Consider the following 22,878-nt stretch of genomic DNA (forward strand, 5'->3'; position numbering starts at 1 on the left):
GTTCGTCAATAACTAGCATTGGTCTTCCTAATCCTAACTTTTACAGAATATGCTTTCGTTAAAGATAGAACAGTTTTAACACCAACATGTAAAACCCATCCAATAAGGTTAAATCAAATCAACGACTAAGCAATTGGAATACATCTACCAGTCTGCTCATCTAAAGAGATAATTTAGGGGACTTCTGGCCAAGATGGAGGCATAGGTAGACACACTGTACCTCCTCGAACAACCAAAATAAGGACAAAAACAATTCAGAAACAGAGTAACAACCAAAACTGAAAGAAAATTAAACTGCATGGAAGTGCGACAACCAAGGAGTTAAAATAGACACATTCATCCAGACCATAGGCAGGGCACAGTCAGGAGGCCAAGTAGAGAGGGGTCACCGCAGGCACGGGAAGTGGTGACATGGGAGCGCAAGGCACCCTGGGCATGCAAGGTGGCACCGGGCATGCAAGGAAGCACTGGGAAGACCCTGGGCACCCAGGCAGCACTGGCAGACCCTGGGCATGAGATGGCAATGGGCAAACCCAGCGAGGTGGCGATTGAGAAGCAGGGCGCCGTGGGCAAGGTGGCTGGTTGACCGAGCAGAGGTCCCACATTCGTGCGCAGATAACTGGGGAGCAAGACAGATCGGGCAACCCAGGGTCCTAGCACTGGGAAATAAAGCCTCAAAACACTGATTGAAAACACTTGTGGGGGTTGAGGCGCAGGGAGAGACTTCCACCCTCAAAGGAAAGTTCGTTGGGGAAACCCACAGGGTGCTAGAATGCACACAAGCCCACCCACATGGGAATCAGCATCAGAAAGGCCCAATTTGCTTGGGGGAAGCTGCGGAAGAGACTGAGGTGCAACAGAGAGCCAAGCAAAGTGCCATTTTCTTCTCTGACTCCACCCCACATACAGCATCACAACCCAGAGACTTGGGTTGCCCCACCCTGGTGAACACTTAAGGCTCTGATCCTCATACGTAACAGGTACGAAAAGACCAAAACATTATGGCTCAAGCAGAAAAACAGCTCAAAGCCCCAGAGCCAATACTTCTAAGGGACAAAGAGATAGCCAACCTTTCAGATGCACAGTTCAAAACACTGGTGATCAGGATGCTCACAGAACTGGTTGATTTTAGTCACAAATTAGAGGAACAAATGAAGGCTAAACTAACTGAAATGAAGGGAAATGCACAGGGAACCAATAGTGATTGGAAGGAAACTGGGTCTCAAATCAATGGAGTGGACCAGAAGGAAGAAACAACCCAACAGAAAAGGATGAAGAAACAAGAATTCAAAAAAATGAGGAGAGGCTTAGAAACCTCCAGGACATCTTGAAACATTCCAACATCCGAATTATAGGGGCACCAGAAGGGGAAGAGGAAGAACAACAAGTGGAAAAGTTATTTGAACAAATAATAAAGGAGAACTTTCCCATTCTGGCAAAGGAAATAGACTTCCAGGAAGTCCAGGAAGCTCAGAGAGTCCCAAAAAAGTTTGACCCAAAGAGGAATACACCAAGACACATCATAATTACATCAGCCAAGATAAAAATGAAGGAGAGAATCTTAGAAGCAACAAGAGAAAGGAGACAGTTACCTACAAAGGAGTGCCCATAAGACTGTCAGATGATTTCTCAAAAGAGACCTTACAGGCAAGAAAGGGCTGGAAAGAAGTATTCCCAGTCATGTAAGGCAAGGACCTACATCCAAGATCGTTCTACCCAGCAAAGCTTTCATTTAGAATGGAAGGGCAGATAAAGTGCTTGTCAGATAAGGTCAAGTTCAAGGAGTTCATCATTACCAAGCCCTTACTATATGAAATGTTCAAGGAACTTACCTAAAAAAAAGATAAATACATGTACAGTAAAATGACAGCAAACTCACAATTACTAACAACCACACCTAAAATAAAAACAAACTAAGGAAACAACTAGAACAGGAACAGAACGACAGAAATGGATGATATTACATGGAGGGTTAGCAACAGAGGAGTGGGAGTAGGAGCCAGGGGGAAAGGTACAGAGAATAAGTAGCATAGATGGCAGGCAGAAAATAGACAGGGGGAGGGCAAGAATAGTATGCGAAATGTAAAAGCTAAAGAACTTAAGACACATAGACATGAACTAAAGGAGGGGAATGTTGGAGGGAGAGGGTGTGCAGGGTGGAGGGGAATGAAGGGGGTAAATGGGACAACTGTGATGGCATAATCAATAAAATATATTTTAAAAAATAGATCATTTAAGAACTATTGTACTTTCAAGGAATAGGTTCTTGCTAGGAAGAACTACAACTAAAACAATATTCTACTGATCAAATTTTTTTCAAAAATTCACTGTAATATGACAATTACCACAGACAAGTCTGTTAAGAACTCATGGGCACCACCAACAATGTGGTAATTGAGGCGGAGATTGAGTGGAGATGGAGGGATAAATGTTGATGGGAAAAAAATGTTGCAGTATTAACAAAAAGTATGACTTAATGAGAACATACAATGGACTTCACAAAATGTTTCAAAGAACAAAAAAATTTCAAGTATGAATAACTCTGAAATATATTATCATGTATTTTGGTTCACTGATATTAAATTTACATCTAAAGTTATTAAATTTTTAACATATAGCAAGTTTTACAAACACCTATACGAACACACTAGCATAAGCTATTCTGTTTTTTTTTTTATGTTTTGTTTTTAGGTACCAATAAACATTTGGAGAAAAATTTTTAAAAATGCCTTTTATTATACATTAAAATATTTCTTATTTCAGTGACAAGAAATAAGTTGTTAAAGTAACACAAGGGAACTTCTGTATTTCCCAGTTCATAAATCAGTTGGTGTTTACTCTTTTCAAAAACAAAAGAGAGGGAAACATTCCTCAACTCATTTTATGAGGCCAGCATTAACACTTGATTTTTTTTTAAATGACAAGCACAAGAAAATTTAACCACTACCAACACTCCTCAGGAAAACAGACTCAAAACTATTTGTAACAGAATCCTAACAAATCAAACCTAGTAACATGTAAAAAGTGTAATAAATCATGACACAATCAGATTTATCCCAGAAATCAAAGTTGCTTTATCATTTGAAATAAGAGACTAAAAGAGAGAAAGCATAAGATTATCTTAATTTAACATTCCCTTTTAAATGAAAACTGTCAGCAAACTAGAAATAGAAGGGAACTTCCTCAACTTGAGAAAGGGCATCTACGAAGAACCTGTAGCTAACAGCAAACTTAATGGTAAAAGTCAGAATGTTTTCTTTGTAAGATCAAGAAGAGGACAAACATATCCTCCCTGGCCATTTCTTTTCTACACTGGAAGCACTAATCAATTCAATAAGGCAAGAAAGATTAATAAAATGCAGAATAAGTAGACGGAAGGATGTAAAATTGTATTTGCAGACATTATGATTATCTCTGCAGAAAAGCCTAAAGAGCTTCTTTAAGCTATTAGGAATAAGTACATTTAGTAACAAGACAAGGTTATAAGGTCAATATATAAAAAGCCAAACATATTTTAATATCAGCCAAGCTAGTATAGAAATTTATAATAACATAATTTATAATAGTATCAAATATATGATATACTTAAAGATACACTTTAATAATACATGTAAGATTTATTTATACACTGAAAACTTGAATATATAGGTAAGAAAAATCAAAGACCCAAATAAACACAATGATACATCATGTTCATGGATCATAACAGCCAACATTGTTGATACTAATTTTCCTGAAATCAAGAGTCAACGTAATCCCAATCAAACTCCCAGGAAAGATCATGGAATATAACAAGCTAATTCTAAAATTTATATGCACATTAATAGAACTTGAAAAAATCCACAAAAACATTTTGAAACACAAGACTAAGTGGAAGGAATTATATACAATCTACTTTTAAGACTATAAAACTGCACTAATCAACAAAGTCAGGTATTTGTGTAAATACCGTACTAAAAGAATTAGAATAGAAATATACCTACATGTATATGGTACACTGATTTTCAATAATAATGGCAAGGAAATTCAATGGAGAAATTATAGTTTTTTCTGAAAAATGGCGTTGGAAATACTGATACTCATATGGAAAGATATAAAACTTAACTCACATCATATATAAAAATTAATTTTAAATTTATCATAGAGTTAAAGATAATATAGGGTAAAGCAGAGTAGGTTTACAGTTGTGAGTTTGCAAAGAGTTTATTCTGTATTGTTATTTATTATTATGGGATTTTTTATACAAATGACTGACTGTAAACTTCCTCTTGGTCCACCCTATATTATAAACTCCTAGTAGAACACATGAGACAATTTAAGTGACATTAGGTTAGAGCAAAATTTTTAATATTCCACACAAAGCCCCCAAAATAAAACTGATCAACTTGATTAAAATGAGACTTTTGTTCTTGAAAAGACACACTTAAGAAAATGAAAGCACAAGCCCACAGATGTAGTAAAAAAGTTGGTAAAACATATTTCTGATAAAGGATTTGTATCCAGAAGACGTACACATCTGAAAACAACTCAATAAGGAGACCAAAAATATATATTTCTTTCAAAATAGGTAAATGGTTTGGACACTTTACAAAAGAAGTATGCGAATAATCAACAAGCATATTAAAAGATGCTCAACATCACTGATTACTTTAGAAAAACAAATTAGAACTACAATGAGCCACCACTACATAACACTGAACTAGAGGCAAAATTAACAGCATTGTCAATACCATGTGTTGACAAGGATGCAGAGGAACTAGCATCCTTACACTCTAGCAGTGGGGATATAAAATCATACAGCCACTTTGTAAAACAATTTGGCAGTTACATATAAAGTTAAGCATGTTCTTATCATATGATTCAGCAATATCTCTCCTACTTAATCGCCAGAGTAAAATAAAAACATATGCCCATACAAACACTTGTAGAAAACATACATAACAGCTTCATTCATAATAGCCAAAAACTAGAAATCATCCAAATGCCCACCAACTCATAAAAAGGATACACAAACTGTGGCATAGCTATACAATGAATTAGTACTTATCAATAAAAAGGAAAAAACTGCGTGAATAACATACGATGTAAAAGAAACCAGGTAGCTTCAGATGGACAGAACATCATCTCGATAAGCCAAGGTTGCAGGTTCCACCCCCAGTCAGGGCACATACAAGAAGCAACCAAAGAATGCATAAATAAGTGGAACAACAAATTGATGTTTTTTTCTCTCTAGAAAAATATAAATAAATAAAAATAAAAAGTAAAAGAATCCAGGTATAAAAACTATGTACTCTGACTCCATTTATATGAAATTCCAGAAAAGGAAAGACAATAATGACATAAAGCAGAACTGCAGTTGTCAGAAGCCAGTGGATGAGAAGAGAATTGATTACAAAAGGACAGATACTAACTTCTGGAGGTGATGAAAATGTTCTGTATCTTCACTGTGATAATGGTATATGACTGTATACATTTGCCAAAACTCATCATCAAAGTGTATATTTTAAATTGGTAACTTATATTGTGTGTGAATTACACCTCAATAAAGCCAATAAAAATAAATCAAATATATGTTGAAGATACACAGTAGGAGTATCTAACAACTTACCTATCTAAGAAATAAGTACAACTTGTTTGAATATGTAAAAATGCTATAAAAAAGAGAGAGAGAAAGCAAAAGGGTGTCAGTGGACAAGTCAGTCTCTCATCCTACAATTTCTATTTTCTATGCCTGTTTTCACTTCATGTAACTTACAAGGAATCTATGTTAGTATCTGAGGACCTGCTTACCAATTAAGGTATCTATATTTTAAAGGATGCTTTATCAAAATAAAACACTTTAACTGGTAACATATAGGTTAGCATATAGTCTTCTATGTTAGTCTTCTTCTAACATATATGATAACATATAGTCTTCTCAAGACAGGGACTTTTCACAAACCACTTACAATCTGAAGTCTTCACCCTATAAATCAGAGTATGGGTGGTCTGCCAGCATATTAGTGTCTCACTGCCCTTCTAATAACATGCTAAACCATGTACTAAACTTTATCTCCTGGCAAATAAACATAAACCATTACTCATCAATATATCAATGTGGATATATTACAAGTCACATTAAAATATTCTTGTCCTGGCCCTGGCTGGTGTAGCTCAGCGGATTGAGTGCAGGCCTGTGAACCAAAGAATCGCGGTTCGATTCCCAGTCAGGGCACATGCCTGGGTTGCAGGCCAGTTCCCAGCAGGGAACCCATGAGAGGCAACCATACATTGATATTTCTCTCCTTCTCTCCTTCCATTCCCCTCTAAAGATAAATAAATAAAATCTTTAAAAAATATATTCTTGTCCTGGCTGGTGGTTCAGTTGGCTGGAGTTGTGGGTTCAATTCCCCAGGCAGGGCACATACCTCACCTAGGTTGTGGGTTCAATCCCAGGTCGAGACATGTATCAGAGAAAACTGATCAATGTTTCTTTCTCTCTCTCCTTCTCCTTCTTCTCTCTAAAATCAATAAATATATCCTCAAGTGAGGATTAACTATATATCCTTAAAAAGTAATTACAAAATCAAAGGTATTGGACTTCCAGCCAAGATGGAGACATAGATACACACACTGTGCCTCCTCGCACACCCAAAATAAGGACAACAATTTAGAAACCAAAAACCACAACTGACAGAAAATTGAACTGTATGGAAGTCCGACAACCAAGGAATTAAAGCAGACACATCATGCAGACCGGTAGGAGGGGCAGAGTCTGGTGGCAGAGGGAAGGAGGGAGGGGTGGCGGCAAAAAAAGCTGTGGCCGGCAACCCCGGCGCGAAAGGAAGCAGCTGGCAGACCCAGGCAGGGGCGGACTGTGGAGAGGAACGGCGCACAAGGCAGCTAGCAGATCAGGTGGCCCCACGTTCGTGTGCAGATAAGCCAGGTGAAACTGAGGAATGAGGCAGACTGCAATACCCAGGGCTCCAGCTCTGGGAAATAAAGCCTCAAAACACCAACTGAAAACATCTGTGGGGGTTGAGGTGCTGGGAGAGACTCCCAGCCTCACAAAAGAGTTCAATGGAGAGACCCACAGGGTCCTAGAATGTACACAAACCCACCCACACGGCAATCAGCACCAAAAAGGCCCAGTTTGCTTGGGGGAAGCTGCAGAAGGGACTGAAATCCCACAGAGAGCGGAGCAAGTGCCATTGTTCCCTCTCATACCCTGCTCCCTATACAGTGTCACAACCCAGAGATGGGTTGCCCCACCCTGATGAACACCTAAAGCTCTGCCAATCACTATGTAACAGGTGCGCTGAGACCAAAAAAAAAAAAGGCCCAAATGAAAGAACAGATCAAAGCTCCAGAAACAAATACAACTAAGCAATGAAGAAATAGCCAACCTATCAGATGCACAGTTTAAAACACTGGTGATCAGGATACTCACAGAATTGGTTGAATTTGGTCGCAAATTACATGAAAGAATGAAGGCTACACTAAGTGAAATAAAGGAAAATGTATAGGGAACCAATAGTGATGAGAAGAAAACTGGGTCTCAAATCAATGGAGTGGACCAGAAGGAAGAAAGAGACATCCAATCAGAAAAGAATGAAGAAACAAGAATTCAAAAAAATGAGGAGAAAATGAGGAGAGGCTTAGGAACCTCTAGGACATTCCAACATCCTATAATTTAGGGGTACCAGAAGGAGAAGAGGAAGAGCAACAAGTGGAAAAGTTATTTGAACAAATAATAAAGGAGAACTTTCCCATTCTGGCAAAGGAAATAGACTTCCAGGAAGTCCAGGAAGCTCAGAGAGTCCCAAAAAAGTTTGACCCAAAGAGGAATACACCAAGACACATCATAATTACATCAGCCAAGATAAAAATGAAGGAGAGAATCTTAGAAGCAACAAGAGAAAGGAGAAAGTTACCTACAAAGGAGTGCCCATAAGACTGTCAGATGATTTCTCAAAAGAGACCTTACAGGCAAGAAAGGGCTGGAAAGAAGTATTCCCAGTCATGTAAGGCAAGGACCTACATCCAAGATCGTTCTACCCAGCAAAGCTTTCATTTAGAATGGAAGGGCAGATAAAGTGCTTGTCAGATAAGGTCAAGTTCAAGGAGTTCATCATTACCAAGCCCTTATTATATGAAATGTTCAAAGAACTTACCTAAAAAAAAAAGATAAATACATGTACAGTAAAATGATAGCAAAGTCACAATTATTAACAACCACACCTAAAACAAAAACAAAAACAAACTAAGCAAACTAGAACAGGAACAGAACCACAGAAATGGAGATCACATGGAGGGTTAGCAACAGAGGAATGGGAGGAGGAGAGAGGGGGAAAAGGTACAGAGAATAAGTAGCATAGATGGTAGGCAGAAAATAGACAGGGGTGGTAAGAATAGTATGGGAAATGTAGAAGCTAAAGAACTTATGACACATGAAAATGAACTTAAGGGGGCAATGTGGGTGGGGGGTGTAGGGTAGAGGGGAGTGAAGGGGGAAAATGAGACAACTGTAATAACATAATCAATAAAATATATTTTTAAACAAAGGTATTATTCTTGTATTCCAGGAGCTTATTATAGCACACCTTAGAAGAGAAGGCATACACACAGTATACTTTCATTAAGAATACAAGATACTATATATTTTAAAATATATATAGTGTATACACATATATTACACACAGTGATGAATGGTCAAGACAGTAAGATTGCTACAATGGAAAGAAAGCAAAAGTGGGCTAGAATGAGCTGTGAGGAACTTGACTATTCCTGAACAACAGGTGTGAAAAAAATGAATAAGCATGACAGGACACAGACGTGACTATGTGAACATTTTCAGTGGAGAAAGTAGAGACTACTTATCTGAATTGAAGGTTAGAGAGAAGTACAAGATAAGACTGGAAAGATAGGATTCATTTATCCAAGAAACATTTACTGGGTACCTATTATATGTCAGGCACAGTACAGAAATGAAGCTGTTTGGAAATTCTAGACAGGAATATGGTCTTTTTACTGTGCATCAATAAAAGTAATAGAGTTCTACATAGCTCATGGCAATTTCAGATACATTATCTCAACCTATCTTCATGACAAATGATTTAAACATAGGGGTAAAAGAGGCTTAGGAAGGTGTATTTTTATGCTTAATACCATACAGCCAGAGACAGAGCAAAAAAAAAAAAGATCTTCCTACTCCTAGCCCAGAGCTCTTTTCTTGCCACATTACCCATAACATTCAGCTCCTTTTCTCCAGAAAATAAGTCATTTTTAAGTGTAACATGATCAAAGCAACATTGTAGTCAAATACATATGGTCATGTTGTACAGGCTGACTCAGAAGGCAATGAACATGGAAGGAAGGAGATCTACTAGTACTCTACTATAATAACCCAGGGATAGGTAGAGTAGTAGGAATAAAAGTCATTGTCTTTGAGACTATAAAAAGATTCAACTGGGTGTCTATTTGAAAATGCCCAGAGGAGACCAGTACAGCCACTGATAAAGTTGAAATGTCAACAAGTGGATCTATTTTATAGAGGAAGTCATCTGAGGTGATCAAATTATCCCCCAAACACAAACATATTTGGTCAAACATTATGCAAGTCTCCACCCTTAAAACTAGAATAAGCCAGGGTTTACTGTCATTGAATATTTTGTTTACAATTTAATTGTTTGTCTATTCTTAAAAATATAGACACTCCACCAGCCCACAGAAGTATCAATATTCATAAAGCCCAGTAAGAGTCCATGCCCACTTTCTGGATCATGCTTTCTAAGATAGCTGGTACCCTAAATCTATTAGAATTAATAAACATGTGTTTGATTAAACCTCTCACTGAGTCACGGCTTTCTTTAAAGGGTTTGGGGTTATTTTCCAATCACAAGTAAATGCCTAATCAAAACTGTGCAAATGAGAAACTACTTTAAAATCTACAAAAGGATGAAATATATCTTATCTCTTAGATGGAATTATTTCTCAGGGCAGGGTTATATTTGTAACTTCTCCCAAGAGTCTAAAGAACTATATTGTTTTATGATATTAGTTTATTGATGAGAACATTAGACTAGTAGCTCCTTAATAACTATAAATCGAGATCCTAATCCAATGGATAAACTAGCTTTTAAAAGGGGATAACAAAGAGGGTTAGGACCAATGAAGTGAGGACTAAGCCCAACTAAAATCTCAGGCAACACGGAAAGAACAAAGGTCATTGCTGTCTTTGCAATGGCCAGCAGAGGCTGCCAATGTATCAGGACACAAAAGGCTTCCCCCTCCACCTCACAGACACACAAGGAGTTGTCATCAAAACAAAAAGCATTTCCATGCTATAGCATGAAGTCCAGCATTCTAGGCTCATCGCAGAGCATTATTTAACAACAATCACCAAGTTTTCTTTTTAACTGCAGCTTCTAGGCACGTGGCAGAAACAAAGGAACTGCAGAATACATTGAGTACTTTTCAGATGATCACACTTAGCCACTCTCTTACCAAAAGAAACCACCAAGCTTTATACAATTACCTTTCCAGAAGAGATACCTCAAGTTGACTTTTGAAAATGAGTATTTTTACTGAATAGCACAGTAAAATGTACAGTCTTAAAATTACAGACTGTAAAATTTACAGTCTTAAAATTCTTATTTGAATAGATGTGTTATTTAGCTTCTTAAAATAAGGTGAACCAGTTACAGCTGAAGGAAATGTTCACTTACTAGGTACGAAATCATAATGTGATCCATACTATGGAAGTATCAATCTTAAATTGTAAATACTAATATGCTTTAAAGGAATTCCTAATATTCAGCATTCAGGTGAGATGCTATCCATCTGTGCTTCTCTCCCAGAGCCAAGAACACAGACACTCAAATATACCAAGCAGCAATCACATTTTAAAATTCATTTCATGATTCTGCTCTACAATTTTAAGAATTATGGATCTAACCCTTTTGAGCTCCACACACTGCTATTTCTTGTAGACAGGAACTCTGCTGTCAATCACTACTCCCTTTTGCCACGCAAATATGTGCTGCAGCTTTCACTTGTCACTCCTATTATATGTAATGTAGGCAGCTTAGCACTAAATCAATTTAAGGAACTGCAGAAGTTAAATACATACATTATTATTATGATGACAGAAAAGGCAATGAATGTCTTGCAGCTCCATTTGCTTTCTTTGTTAAGGAAGAAAAGCTAATTATCTGCAGCTGTCAACCATGAAGTCCTAGACCTATTTAAGTCAACATTAGCCTTGGACAACTGAAAACATTTCTCATATTTCTGCCTGATTGTTTTCTTTTTTGTGAAATATTAAACATTCTGAGGACAATGTAAAAACAAGTTGAAAATGTGAAACTACATATTTGTATTCATTTTCATAACCAATTCACTTTATTATTTTAGACAACTGCCAATTTTTTGTTAATATCCATTCTCCAATTAATGTAACCAAAATTTAGAACAGATATAAGCCCCTCCACAAAAAAAATTGTATTAAAATTCAACTGAAAGCACACAGACTGTTGGTTACAATGAAATCATGTTACAGATGATCAAGGGAAAAATTCTGTACATTTATTTAATTAACAAAAAGAGAGAAAAATATTTCCCAAAGTTGAAATGCTGGTAAATGATAGAAAAGTCACACTGAATCATAGACATCTGTTTGTATATTCTCTTTACTAATCATCAATTTTCCAATCTAGTCCCATTAGAATCTAGAACTAATTATTTAATTTTTAAATTTTCTTTTTTCAAATTTTAAGATTGACTTGTCTATTTCTAGGATATCAAATACAAATAAAAAATATTCATAATAAGCCCAAGAAAAACAAACTTATCATCAATATATAAACTATGGAATCTCTTTTGTTTTTAAGATTTTATTTGTTTATCTTTAGAGGGCAAGGAAGGAGAGAGGGAGAGAAACATCAATGTATGGTTGCCTCTAGTGGGACCCCTGCTGGGAATTGGCCTGCAGGGAACCGGCCTGCAGCCCAGGCATGTGCCCTGACTGGGAATCGAACCGTGATTGTCTGGTTCGCAGGCCGGAGCTCAATCCAATGAGCTACACCAGCCAGGGCCAAACTATGAAATCTCTTAACACCGTCCTCTAAAAAGTACACAAAGGTCATTACTCTTTTTTGAATTCTTTTTTTGTATCTTTTTTTCAAATTCTTACCCAAGTATATGTTTATCAATTTTAGAGAGAGAGGAAAGTAGAGAGTGAAACATGAGTGTGAGAGAAACATTGATGGGCTGCCTCCCACACGTGCCCTGACCAGTGATCAATCCTGCAACCTTCTGGTGCAGAGGACAACAGTTCTATCAACTGCACCACCCAGTCAGAGCATTCTTCATTCTTGATGATAAATATAAACATTCTCAGCGTTTGCTCTGAGTTTTCAGTAATAAAATACTATTTTCTTTAGAAAAGCTCTTCTCACAGAAATAGCCTCGATAAATATTAATTTTAAATTTCATATGAAAATCACTGCCCATTTAACTTTCTAATAAATTTCTAAACACACATAACACCTATAGATGTTACCAACATAAATAGATCAAAACCTACATAAACAATAATGTAACAAAAAATTGACATATGGACTAACAGAATTAACATTTAAAAAATTAGAGCCCCACGTTTAAGTTCCAAACCAGCTTGAAGGGAAAGCCTTTTCTAACTACAGGTGACCCACAACTCCAAGATTCTGATTTGCCACCACCCCTCCTTGTAATCTTGAGGAATCGCTACTGTATTTCCTGAAGACAAGGGATAAAAAGTCAAGAAACGTAAATATAATAGCATGAAGAGCAAACTCATCTTGCATTCAATAAATCACATGTGAAAACTGTTAAGGTATGATTTGTGTCTCTCTCACACCAATGTCTCTCTCTCTCTCCCTTTCTCTCTCTCTAAAATCGATGGACATATACTTGGGAGAAGAATAAAAGGAAAGAATAATAATATTTGTGTACTTTTCTAGAGCACAATGTTAACAGGGCCTGTAGGGGTGTACAACCTTTTGGCATCACTGGGTTGTCTGGGGCCACACATTAAATATACAACCAGTAATGAAAGCTGATGACCAAAAAACAGGTTTTAAGTAAATTTATGACTTTGTGTTGGGCCACATTTATAGCCATCACAGGTTGCAAGCAGTGCACACACCTCAGGTTGGACAACACTGGATATGATACATAAAGAAATAGTATAAAGCATAGGATTGTCTAACCACTATGCTGTACAACTGAAACTGATAAAAAAACAACATTGAATGTAAACTGTAATTGAAAAAGATGTGCAACCAACATATGAAAAGACACTCAATGTCACTAATCACCAGAGAAATGCAGATTAAAACCACATTGAGATATCACTTACATCCCTCAGAATGGCTATCATCAACAAATCAGCAAACAAGGATGGCAAGGATGTGGACAAAGGGGGAACCCTTTTGCACTATTGGTGGGAATGCAAATTGTTGCAGCCACAGTGGAAAGCAGTATGGAGAAAATTAAATATGGAACTGCCTTATGATGTACTCTGATTAGAAAGAACATAAGCATCCCTAGGTTCACTGCAGTGTTACTTACAATTGCCAAGATTTGGAAGCAGCCCAAGTGTCCATCAGTAGGTAAGTAGATAAAACCATGGGACATTTACACAATGGAATAGAACTCAGCCATAAAAGAAGAGAAAATTTTACCCTTTACGACAGCATGGATGGACCTTGAGGACATTATGCTAAGTGAAATAAGCCAGTCAGAAAAAAACAAATACCATATGATTTCACTCACATGCAGAATCTAATGAGCAAACTGAGCTAACAAGCAAAAAAATATTGACAGAATCATAGACAGAGAGCAGGGTGACATCCCTGGGGGAGGAAGGGGTGGAGGGATCAAGAGAAAAAGAAAAAAGATTCACGAACATGGACAACATGTGGTGACTACGGTGGGGAGGGGTTGGGTGGAGGCAGAAGAGGGTTTAAGTAGGATAAATGCTAATGGAAAAATACAATAAAAATAAAAAATAATAAAAATGGGAAAAATTACTAAATTGCAACCAATAAAACAGTATTGTTAAGTAACTACACTACACAAGACTCTAAGTACACTTCCCAGGGTCCCCAAATTAGTATAGACAGGGTTAAGATTCCATCTCAACTTTTTAAAAAATTTATTGGGATGACATTGGGTAATAAAATTATATAGGTTTCAGGTATATAATTCTACAATATGTCATCTGTATATTGTATTGCATGTTTACCACTCCAAGGCAAGTCTCCTCCTATCATCATTTATTTCCCCTTTACCCTCTTCTAAGTCCCACCTACCTCCTCCTTCCGTTTAGCAATCACCATACTATTGTCTGTGTCTGTGAGCTATTTTTTTTCTTAGTCCCTTCAGCCTTCTCACCCAGCCCTCAAGCCCCTCCCTTCTGACAGCTGTCAGTCTGTTCTCTGTATCCATGAGTCTGTCTCCACTTTGTCAGTTTATTCTGTTCATTAGAGTCCACATATGAGTGAGATCATATGGTATTTGTCTTTCTCTGACTGGCTTATTTCACTCAGCATAATACTCTCTAGGTTGATCCATGCTGTTGCAAAAGGTAAGATTTCCTTCTTTTTTACAGCTGTGGTCCATCTCAACTTTTGAGAACAATGACCGGATTCTTTATACAACATAATACTACCCCCTAGCAGAGTTCTTCTCTAGCTTTACATTTTTAGAAATTTGTTATCTATCAAGATTGAGAGGCAGTTGCCATCCTTTACAAATGATGCTGGTGACCGTGTTATCCCATACAAATATACACATGACAGAAATGAGAAAAATATAATTAGGAGGCAATCCTTACTTTTGAAATGAAAAGGATATGACTGATGACCTTCAAGGGTCCTTCTTGCATTATAATTCTAGTATTTCTTGGGTTGTTTATGTTGCTAAGATATTTGGGAACAGCTAAAAAGCCTCTGCCTACTTCTTTTCTAACTTTCTGAAATCTACTCAAGATAACATTACAGTTGCTACTCAATCACTATTCTATAACAATTTTAAGACAGCATTTACACTAATGTAATTCTCACAACTGTGAGAGAGATTAGGTGAGAGGGCTGAAAAAGACTGTGGTGAATAGAGAGCAATTCCAAATGCATGTCTGTCCTATTCACAATTTAGAATACTTCCCATGACCTAGATGATGCAACCATAACAACAGCATTTATTTGTACATCACCATAACTTTGTCACATGCCCCCTCGACTGGTTTTCAGAACAGCTCTGTAATAAAAGAAGGCAGGTAATATTCTAAACTCATTTTACAAATAATGAAAACTGATTCCCAGAAAATTTAAATCCTTTGCTCAAGGATCCTTACAGAGGCCTCAAACATAGTCCTCCAGACTCCAAATCCAGTGCTTCTTTTGTTGCATAATTTACTGTCAATTACAAGTTGGCTTCAACATACCTTTCAAACATTTGTATGCCTATCCTGTGTAACCTGGTCTTTCTAAATCTGAACTTCACTAAGTGTAACTTAGCTCATGAAGGCATTATGTTTATGCTTATGCGTGATATAGTAACTTATATTTCTAATATAGTAAGTTTATGAGACATACACATATTTTCTGAAGATATTTATCTAAGACTGTCAGGACTTCCACCCAGATTTTGAAGGATCAAGAATAAGTTTCTAACTATCATAAAAATCCTACTTAACTCCCAACAACAACAAAAAAAACCAAAGATGCTTAATTTGGCAATCTATTGAGTTATAAATCAGTGTTTTCCTTGCTTACATCCACTTAATAGGACAGATAGTAATACTACTGCCTTTCTGTTTTTAATTCCTCAGAATCTTCCTACCCCAATGCACTGCCATTACTGAAGCCCAGAATGATCTCATTTAGTAAAAGTTTCTTGCTCTCTCAATAGGCCCTAATCTAAATTACGGTATAAAGACATAAGGTTCTGTTCTCAGGACTGGCTCATGATAAAGGGCACTAGCTTGCCATGTGGCCTGATGCAAGTCCTGGGACACAGAAAGATTTTTTTTTTTTTTGGATTTTATCAGTCTTAGAGCAGGCAATTTATGTTCAGCCAGAAAAATAAAATATAATCTTTGGCCATCTGGCTCTGTAACACTCTATATTTGTTTAGAAAGGTCACTGTTGTCAAGTTATTGAATGTTATCTCTGGAAATGACAGGAAAAGTTTTTGAAAGCAGGCCAGGAATATTAAAACACCGGATATTAAGTTGTAAAACAGTATTTAAAAGGTTGGGCTTTAGTGTTAAACAGACCACCGTTCAAAGCCCAGCTCTACCACCTACTAGTTAAATGTTCTTTGGCAAGCCAGCAGCTTTTAAAATCCATTTTCCCATTGATAAAATATAGATAAATCTAGATAAAACATCTAAAAAGACAGTGCTATGATGAAATGATTAACACATACATAGCACTAACGTATAGCTGCCGTTCGAAACTTACTAAATAATTATCTTCTCTGTTGTGTCCTCATTTTTCTTAATTTTGAAGAAAACTAAGATTTTCATTAGTGAAATAAATATTTCTCCAGACAGAAAAGTAAATTTAAAGACTTACAATTTATGCTATCCATATCAAATATGTGGATTTAGAGCTATCTCTAATGAAAACTTCAATCCCTCTTAAGCACTTAAGCAACAATCATCCATCAGCTTTACAGCACCTATAACTTTGTTGGTGGGATGACCAGGTTGCTGTGTCACTGAAGAATGAACACTAAGCAGGATCAAATCCACACCTGAACAACTTAAGTGGAACTAGTTACTACTATCTTATTCGTCAACTGTTACAATATCCTGATTTTGTTATGCAATAGTTAACTTTCTTTTCATTATGTAGTTTCTATTAATATTTATATTGCAATAACAAGACAATCCATGTGTGATTTAGACAGACTATTCAGACCCTTTCCGTCTGTGCGATTAGCAATGTAGTTAAAAATATACAAATAATTAAAATATAGATTTAAAAAGGAGCTCAATCAAAACTCCACCCAGAATATTGCCAAAGAGCAATATTTTCAACTCAGTAGGTCAGATTTCAGGTCGACTTATGAAAACGCTTAAGTATATCAAAGGTGGGCATATATTTCACTTGCACTGTGACAGGAATGGCCATGAGGATGTACTGAACTGAATTCTCCCACCACACACGATTTGTTTCCCTGAAATCAAAGTAGACACTACGAGATAGAGCAAAAGCTACAGTCTCAGGCTAGAAATAATATTTTTGTTTTCTACTTCAAGAATTAGCTGTGACGCATTGTCCTGTTTGGAGTCAACAATAAAATACACACATCCTTCATATGAACCACTGGGTGGATTCTCTGCCTTCTCCGTAATACTGACCTCTGATCTCTAAGGAGATCTGTGAGCAATTAAAAACAAATTTCAAACTTTAGGATCCAGCCAAGAAGACTACTTACAGGCCAACAAAAGTCTAAAACATGCATACTGAATTAAGGACTACAAAGATAAATAGATCAGAGAAATCCAGAAGCTTATATAGAAAAAAATATATAGCTGAGAAGATCTCCATACCAGGCTTCACCTGTCCAACTTACAGACCCATACTTTCCATTTCCTTTCCAACCACACCAACAGATGCCCATGGCGTGATGAAAACTCACCATCTGTCAATTACTCTTTGATGTGCCCCTCACAGTTGTACTCCCAAAGGCTAAGTTGTATGTTCTCCCTAAACCAGTAGTATTTATTCCAAAACCCCATTAGGGGAGTTCTATCATTACTGTAATTGGCTAATTAGTTAAACATTAGATAAACCATGAAACCAAAAATAAAAGGTATCTTTAAAACTAAGGTCAAAACTTTGAAAAGGCTTGATAAAGGCAAGTTACTACGAAACATTTCTGTTGCAAGAGGCAAAGGTAAGAGAATATAAAAACTGAGGTAAAGCATAAAATATATAGTGCTTCTTAAACTTTAGCATGGAGGCTGTGTGAAAACATGCACTGCTGGATCCTATCCCCTTAGATTCTGGCTCAGTGAGTATGGGGAAACCAAAGGTTTTACATGCTGAGAAATTCCCACAGGATGCTGATGCTGTTGGTCTGGGAACTGTACTTTGAGAACCATGGCTTTTCAATTGTCTAAATTTTTAATCTACATTAAAGAACCAAATATAAACTTGAAATTGTTATGAATATAAATTTATGAAACACATGAAGTACCAATTGGCAAACCTATATACTACAAGGAAAGGCCTTGGGACTAATAAAAAGACAGTTCAATTATATATGTTAGTGAGATACACACGTCATTTTTTATGGCCTACTATTTTAAATGAATTTTTTAGTTAATGTATAAACTATGAGAACTCAAATCATCAAAAGAGATCTCCTGTCAAATATGGTTCATAAAGTACCACTACCATCTGAAATTCCCTTCACCTTCACTATTTGTAAGAAGGAAATTCTAATGTGATAGCCTCGGTGAAAAGGCTTCCTAAAAACGCAAGCTCACAGTATCAATGAAGCCTTAAAAATAAAAGGTATCATTATCTTCAAATTACAGATGAGATTTCTCCCTCAGGGAGGATAAGAAATATCTAAAGGTAAGTCAGCCAACAAGTGCAAGAGTCGAAACCTGAATACAGATCTGCCCCCAAATTTTATTTTTTTTCAACCTTATGATATTACAGTACAGTCTTTAAAAGAAAAAAGTTAGAAGAAACATTGAGGTCCCAACCAATCTAAACACCTTCAAAACAAAAAATGCTCAAATATATATAGCTGTGAGAACTAAATGAATCAGAAGCGTTATTTTATCTGCTGTTTTGAACATAATTGTAAATATCACCTATAAGCTATACTTACTATTAAATACCTAGACAGGATCATCAAATAACAGGGGACTAGAAAGGAGCTGATATACCAGCAATGAAGCAGACTTTGGCAACACAACTCCACTTAGCAAGACTTCTGTGAAGAATGGCTGACAGTAAGATTCACAAGCAGGTGCCACAGGGGAAGTGAGGTAGAGACAACCAAGTTCAGAGAGAGCTGCAGAAAACATTAGATGCACACTGGAGTAATACATTCAGAGGTGGGGCATTTATGGACTGCTTGGAAAGCAGAGCAGACAAACCAGCCCAGTGACAGCAATCACCATTGTGATGATGAGGCCATCATGGCAAGTTTATAATTTTAGAAACTATAAGTAGAAACAGAAAAGAACTGTGTCTCACCATTTCTGTTAAACTGTGAAGAAATTCAAATGTCCAGTTTTACACTATATTCAACACCAAATTCCAGGATCCAGCTCTTTCCATAGGTTTGGGACGTTCTCGTCAACTGCTTCAAGCAGCTTCCTGTTCCCTTCTCCCTATCTTCTCCTTCTGGTATACCCACTATTCTTATATTGCTCTTTCTGATGGAGTCAATATAGTTTTCATAGTGTTCCCTTATTTATTTTTTATTTTTTGGAATGAAGCTCAACTGCATTAGCCATTAGTGAAATACAAATAAAAGCTATTATTACATTGAGACACCACCTCATACCTGTTAGAATGCCTATTATTAAAAAGACAAGTAATAACAAGTGTTGGAGAGGTTGTAAACAAAAAGAAACCCTCATTTGCTGTTGGTGGGAATGTGGATTGGCATAGCCACTATGAAAAACAGTATGAAAGTTCCTTTAAAAAAATAAAGAAAGAAATTAAGAATAGAGGTAGCTTCATATGACCAAGGCAACCCTCTTCTGGGTATCTAACTGAAAAACTTGAAAACATTTCTTCATAAAGATATATGACCCTATGTTCACTGCGGCATAATTCACAGTGGCTAAGACATGGAAACAACCAAAGTGCCCTTCAACAGATGAATGGACAAAGATGTGGTGCATATCTATACAATGGACACACTAATCAGTCATAATAAAAGTGAAATACTGCCATTTGCAACAACATGGATGGATCTTGAGAACATTGTGCTAAGCAAACTAAGCTGGAAAAAAGTCAAGAACCCTACGATTTCATTCATATTTGGAATATAAAACTGAAAGTAACAAACAAAAACTCACGGACACAGACAACAGTATGGCGGTTACCAGAGGGAAAGAGGGGTGGGGGAAAGTAGTAAAGGGGTCAAATACATGGTCACAGAAGGACATCTGACTTTGGGTGGTGAACACAATACAGATACAGATGATATAGTACAGAACTGTACACCTGAAGCCTATATAATTTTATTAACCAATGTCATTTAATAAAATTAAAAAATAAAGAACAGCATAAAACTTAGAAAATAACTAAAGGCATCTAGGTCCCTTAAAAATAAAATAAAATACTGGCCCCAAATGATGTTCTAGTGTTTGAGATGAGGGAAGTATAAAGATCTGCAATAATTGCAGGAAACCTCCTAAAATAACTATTGTTTCTTTAGAAAGTGAAAAATGAGTAAATAAAATAAAGACTTAACATGTTAACAGTAAGTTAAGAACCTAGGAACTGTTAGGATAGCCACTATAAATTTTTTTAATTTTTGAAAAAACAAAATAGTAAGTGTAGGTAAGGATCAAAGAAATCAGAGCCACTGTGTACTGTTAATGGAAAGTGTAAATGTACAACTATTATAAAAAACATCATCACAGAAGTTTCTCAAAAAATTAAAAACAGAATTATTATATAATCCAGCGCTTCTAGATGTACATCCGGAAGAATTAAAAACAAAATTTCAAAGAGACATCTGTATACCCATGATCATTGCTTCATTAGCCACAATAGCCAAGAGGTGAAAGCAACCTCAATGCCTATCAGTGGGTGAACGGATAAAAAAATGTAGTATACAAATACAACGGAACATCACTCAGCCTTAAAAAAAGGAAATCCTGTCATATGCTATAACATAGATAAACCTTGAGGAGATTATGCTAAGTAAAATAAAACAGTCACAAAAAAATAAACATTGCATGATTCCACTTGAGGTATATAAGACATATAAGTAGTCAAACACATAGAAAGTGGTTTGGCCATTACCGGAGGCTGAGGTGAGGAGAAAAAGGAGTTATTCTTCAATGGGTAAAGGGTTTCAGTTTGTACAATGAAAAAGTAGTTCTAGATATCTGTTGAACAAATGTCCATATAGTTAACTCTATTGCACTATACACTTAAAATGGTTAATATGGTTTAAAAAAAACTAAAAATTAAATTGTGTTGAAAACTCCGGTAAGGTTAATAGAAGTATTAAAAGGTTTAATATTACTGAAGAAAACAAAATAGTCTCACATGAGTAGATTCAATTTTAATCATTGTAATCTCTTATAATACCAATTCCCATAAGATTCTAGGACTCTATGCTTTAAATGTGTAATTTAAAATGAAAAGGAGGTATACTGTATCAGAATTGTTTGGCAATATTTTAAAATTTTACTTATTCTCACCCAGAGAGATGCTCCCAGTTGAGTGAGCCATCATTACTGATGCAACTATGCTTTATTCTTCAACTGTGCTGGGACTGAAAACAGATTGAAAATTTCATTTTTAAATTATAGTTTAAATCATTTGTAAGAAAATTTATTTAAGCAAATTTTTCTATAATAAGGAAATTACATATATTGTTTGATATAATTAAACTTTCTTCACATCACAAAGCTAAACATGGATTTAACTTTCTAAAGGCAAATGTAGTAAATTATAAATTAGGCGACTCTAAATTATGTTGAAAAATCCATTTTGCGATCATGCCTGAGCTAGGCACTTTAAGAGAATAGAACCAATAATATATAAAAATGCAGGCAAAAATACTTCTCATGACTCCTGAAATATTCTGCCCAGGTCATTTCCCTTTGCCACAGCTCATTTGTTTATGTGTATTTATCTACAGATGCCTTTTCCCCCATGATCTCCTCTATTCCTTTTTGTTCATCTTCTCTCCATCCCCACACATTTAGAAGAAGAAAAGAACTAAATTTTCTATACCCAAATTTCAGAAACAAAATCAAGGATATCTTCAAGGGCATCTCTCATTTCCATACATAGCTGTTTCATCTCCAGGGAACAAAGGCACATTTAAAAACTTAGGGATCATGAAATCTATTCACACTGACTTCACTTTGGTGCATTTTTCTTACACTATATGTGTAAAATCTACTGATAAGTGCCAAGTAGTATTGTAAAATTAAATCCGTAAGAAGCTCCACGAACCAAAACATTCTACTGCTAACATTTCCTTAAAGATTACATAAATGGGCCCTGGTCAGATAGCTCAGCTGGTTAGAACACTGTCCAATATGCCAAGATTGCAGGTTCAATCCCCAGTCAGGGTACATACAAAAATCAACCAATGAATACATAACAAGTAGAAGAGCAAATCAATGCTTCTTTCTCTCCTCCCCCAAAACAAAATTTTAAAAATTTAAAGATTATATAAATACATTATTTAACATGAAAATTAGACACTATAACCTTTATTCTTAAGAGTATATTTCAACTTTGTAGTATCATCTGTTCCTTAATTCCTACTTTCTTTGTGTTTAAATAGATATTTTCTAATGCACTTTTTTCATTTCCTTGTTTCTGACATTAAATTTTTTGCATTATTTCCTTAAGTGGTTGCCCTAGAATTTGCAATTAGCATTTTAATTTAAAACAATCTAGTCTGGCCCTAGCTGGTGAGGCTCAGTGGATTGATCATGGGCCTGAGAACCAAAAGGTAGCTGGTTTGATTCCTAATCAGGGCACATGCCTGAGTTGCAGACCAGATCCCCAATAGGGGGCATGCAAGAGGCAACCAAACATTGATGTTTCTCTCCCTCACTTTCTCCTTCCCTTCCCCTCTCTCTAAAAATAAATAAATGAATCTTTATAAATTTTTTTA

At 36.2% G+C, this 22,878-nt stretch overlaps 1 protein-coding gene across 2 annotated transcripts in view; it reads right to left on the reverse strand.

Annotated features, from left to right (window-relative positions):
- The window catches only part of RFX3 (regulatory factor X3), a 283,650-nt gene that overhangs the window by 210,137 nt on the left and 50,635 nt on the right, over positions 1-22,878 (reverse strand). For both annotated transcript variants that reach the window (XM_053656370.1, XM_053656369.1), the window contains exon 3: positions 21,443-21,516. In XM_053656370.1, coding sequence (XP_053512345.1) covers positions 21,443-21,476 — 34 coding nt within the window. In that variant the 5' untranslated portion in view covers positions 21,477-21,516. The remainder of the gene's footprint in view (positions 1-21,442; positions 21,517-22,878) is intronic.

This window comes from Artibeus jamaicensis, unplaced genomic scaffold, assembly GCF_021234435.1.
Source record: "Artibeus jamaicensis isolate MK-2021 breed Jamaican fruit bat unplaced genomic scaffold, CSHL_Jam_final scaffold_1964, whole genome shotgun sequence".
Lineage (NCBI taxonomy): Eukaryota > Metazoa > Chordata > Mammalia > Chiroptera > Phyllostomidae > Artibeus > Artibeus jamaicensis.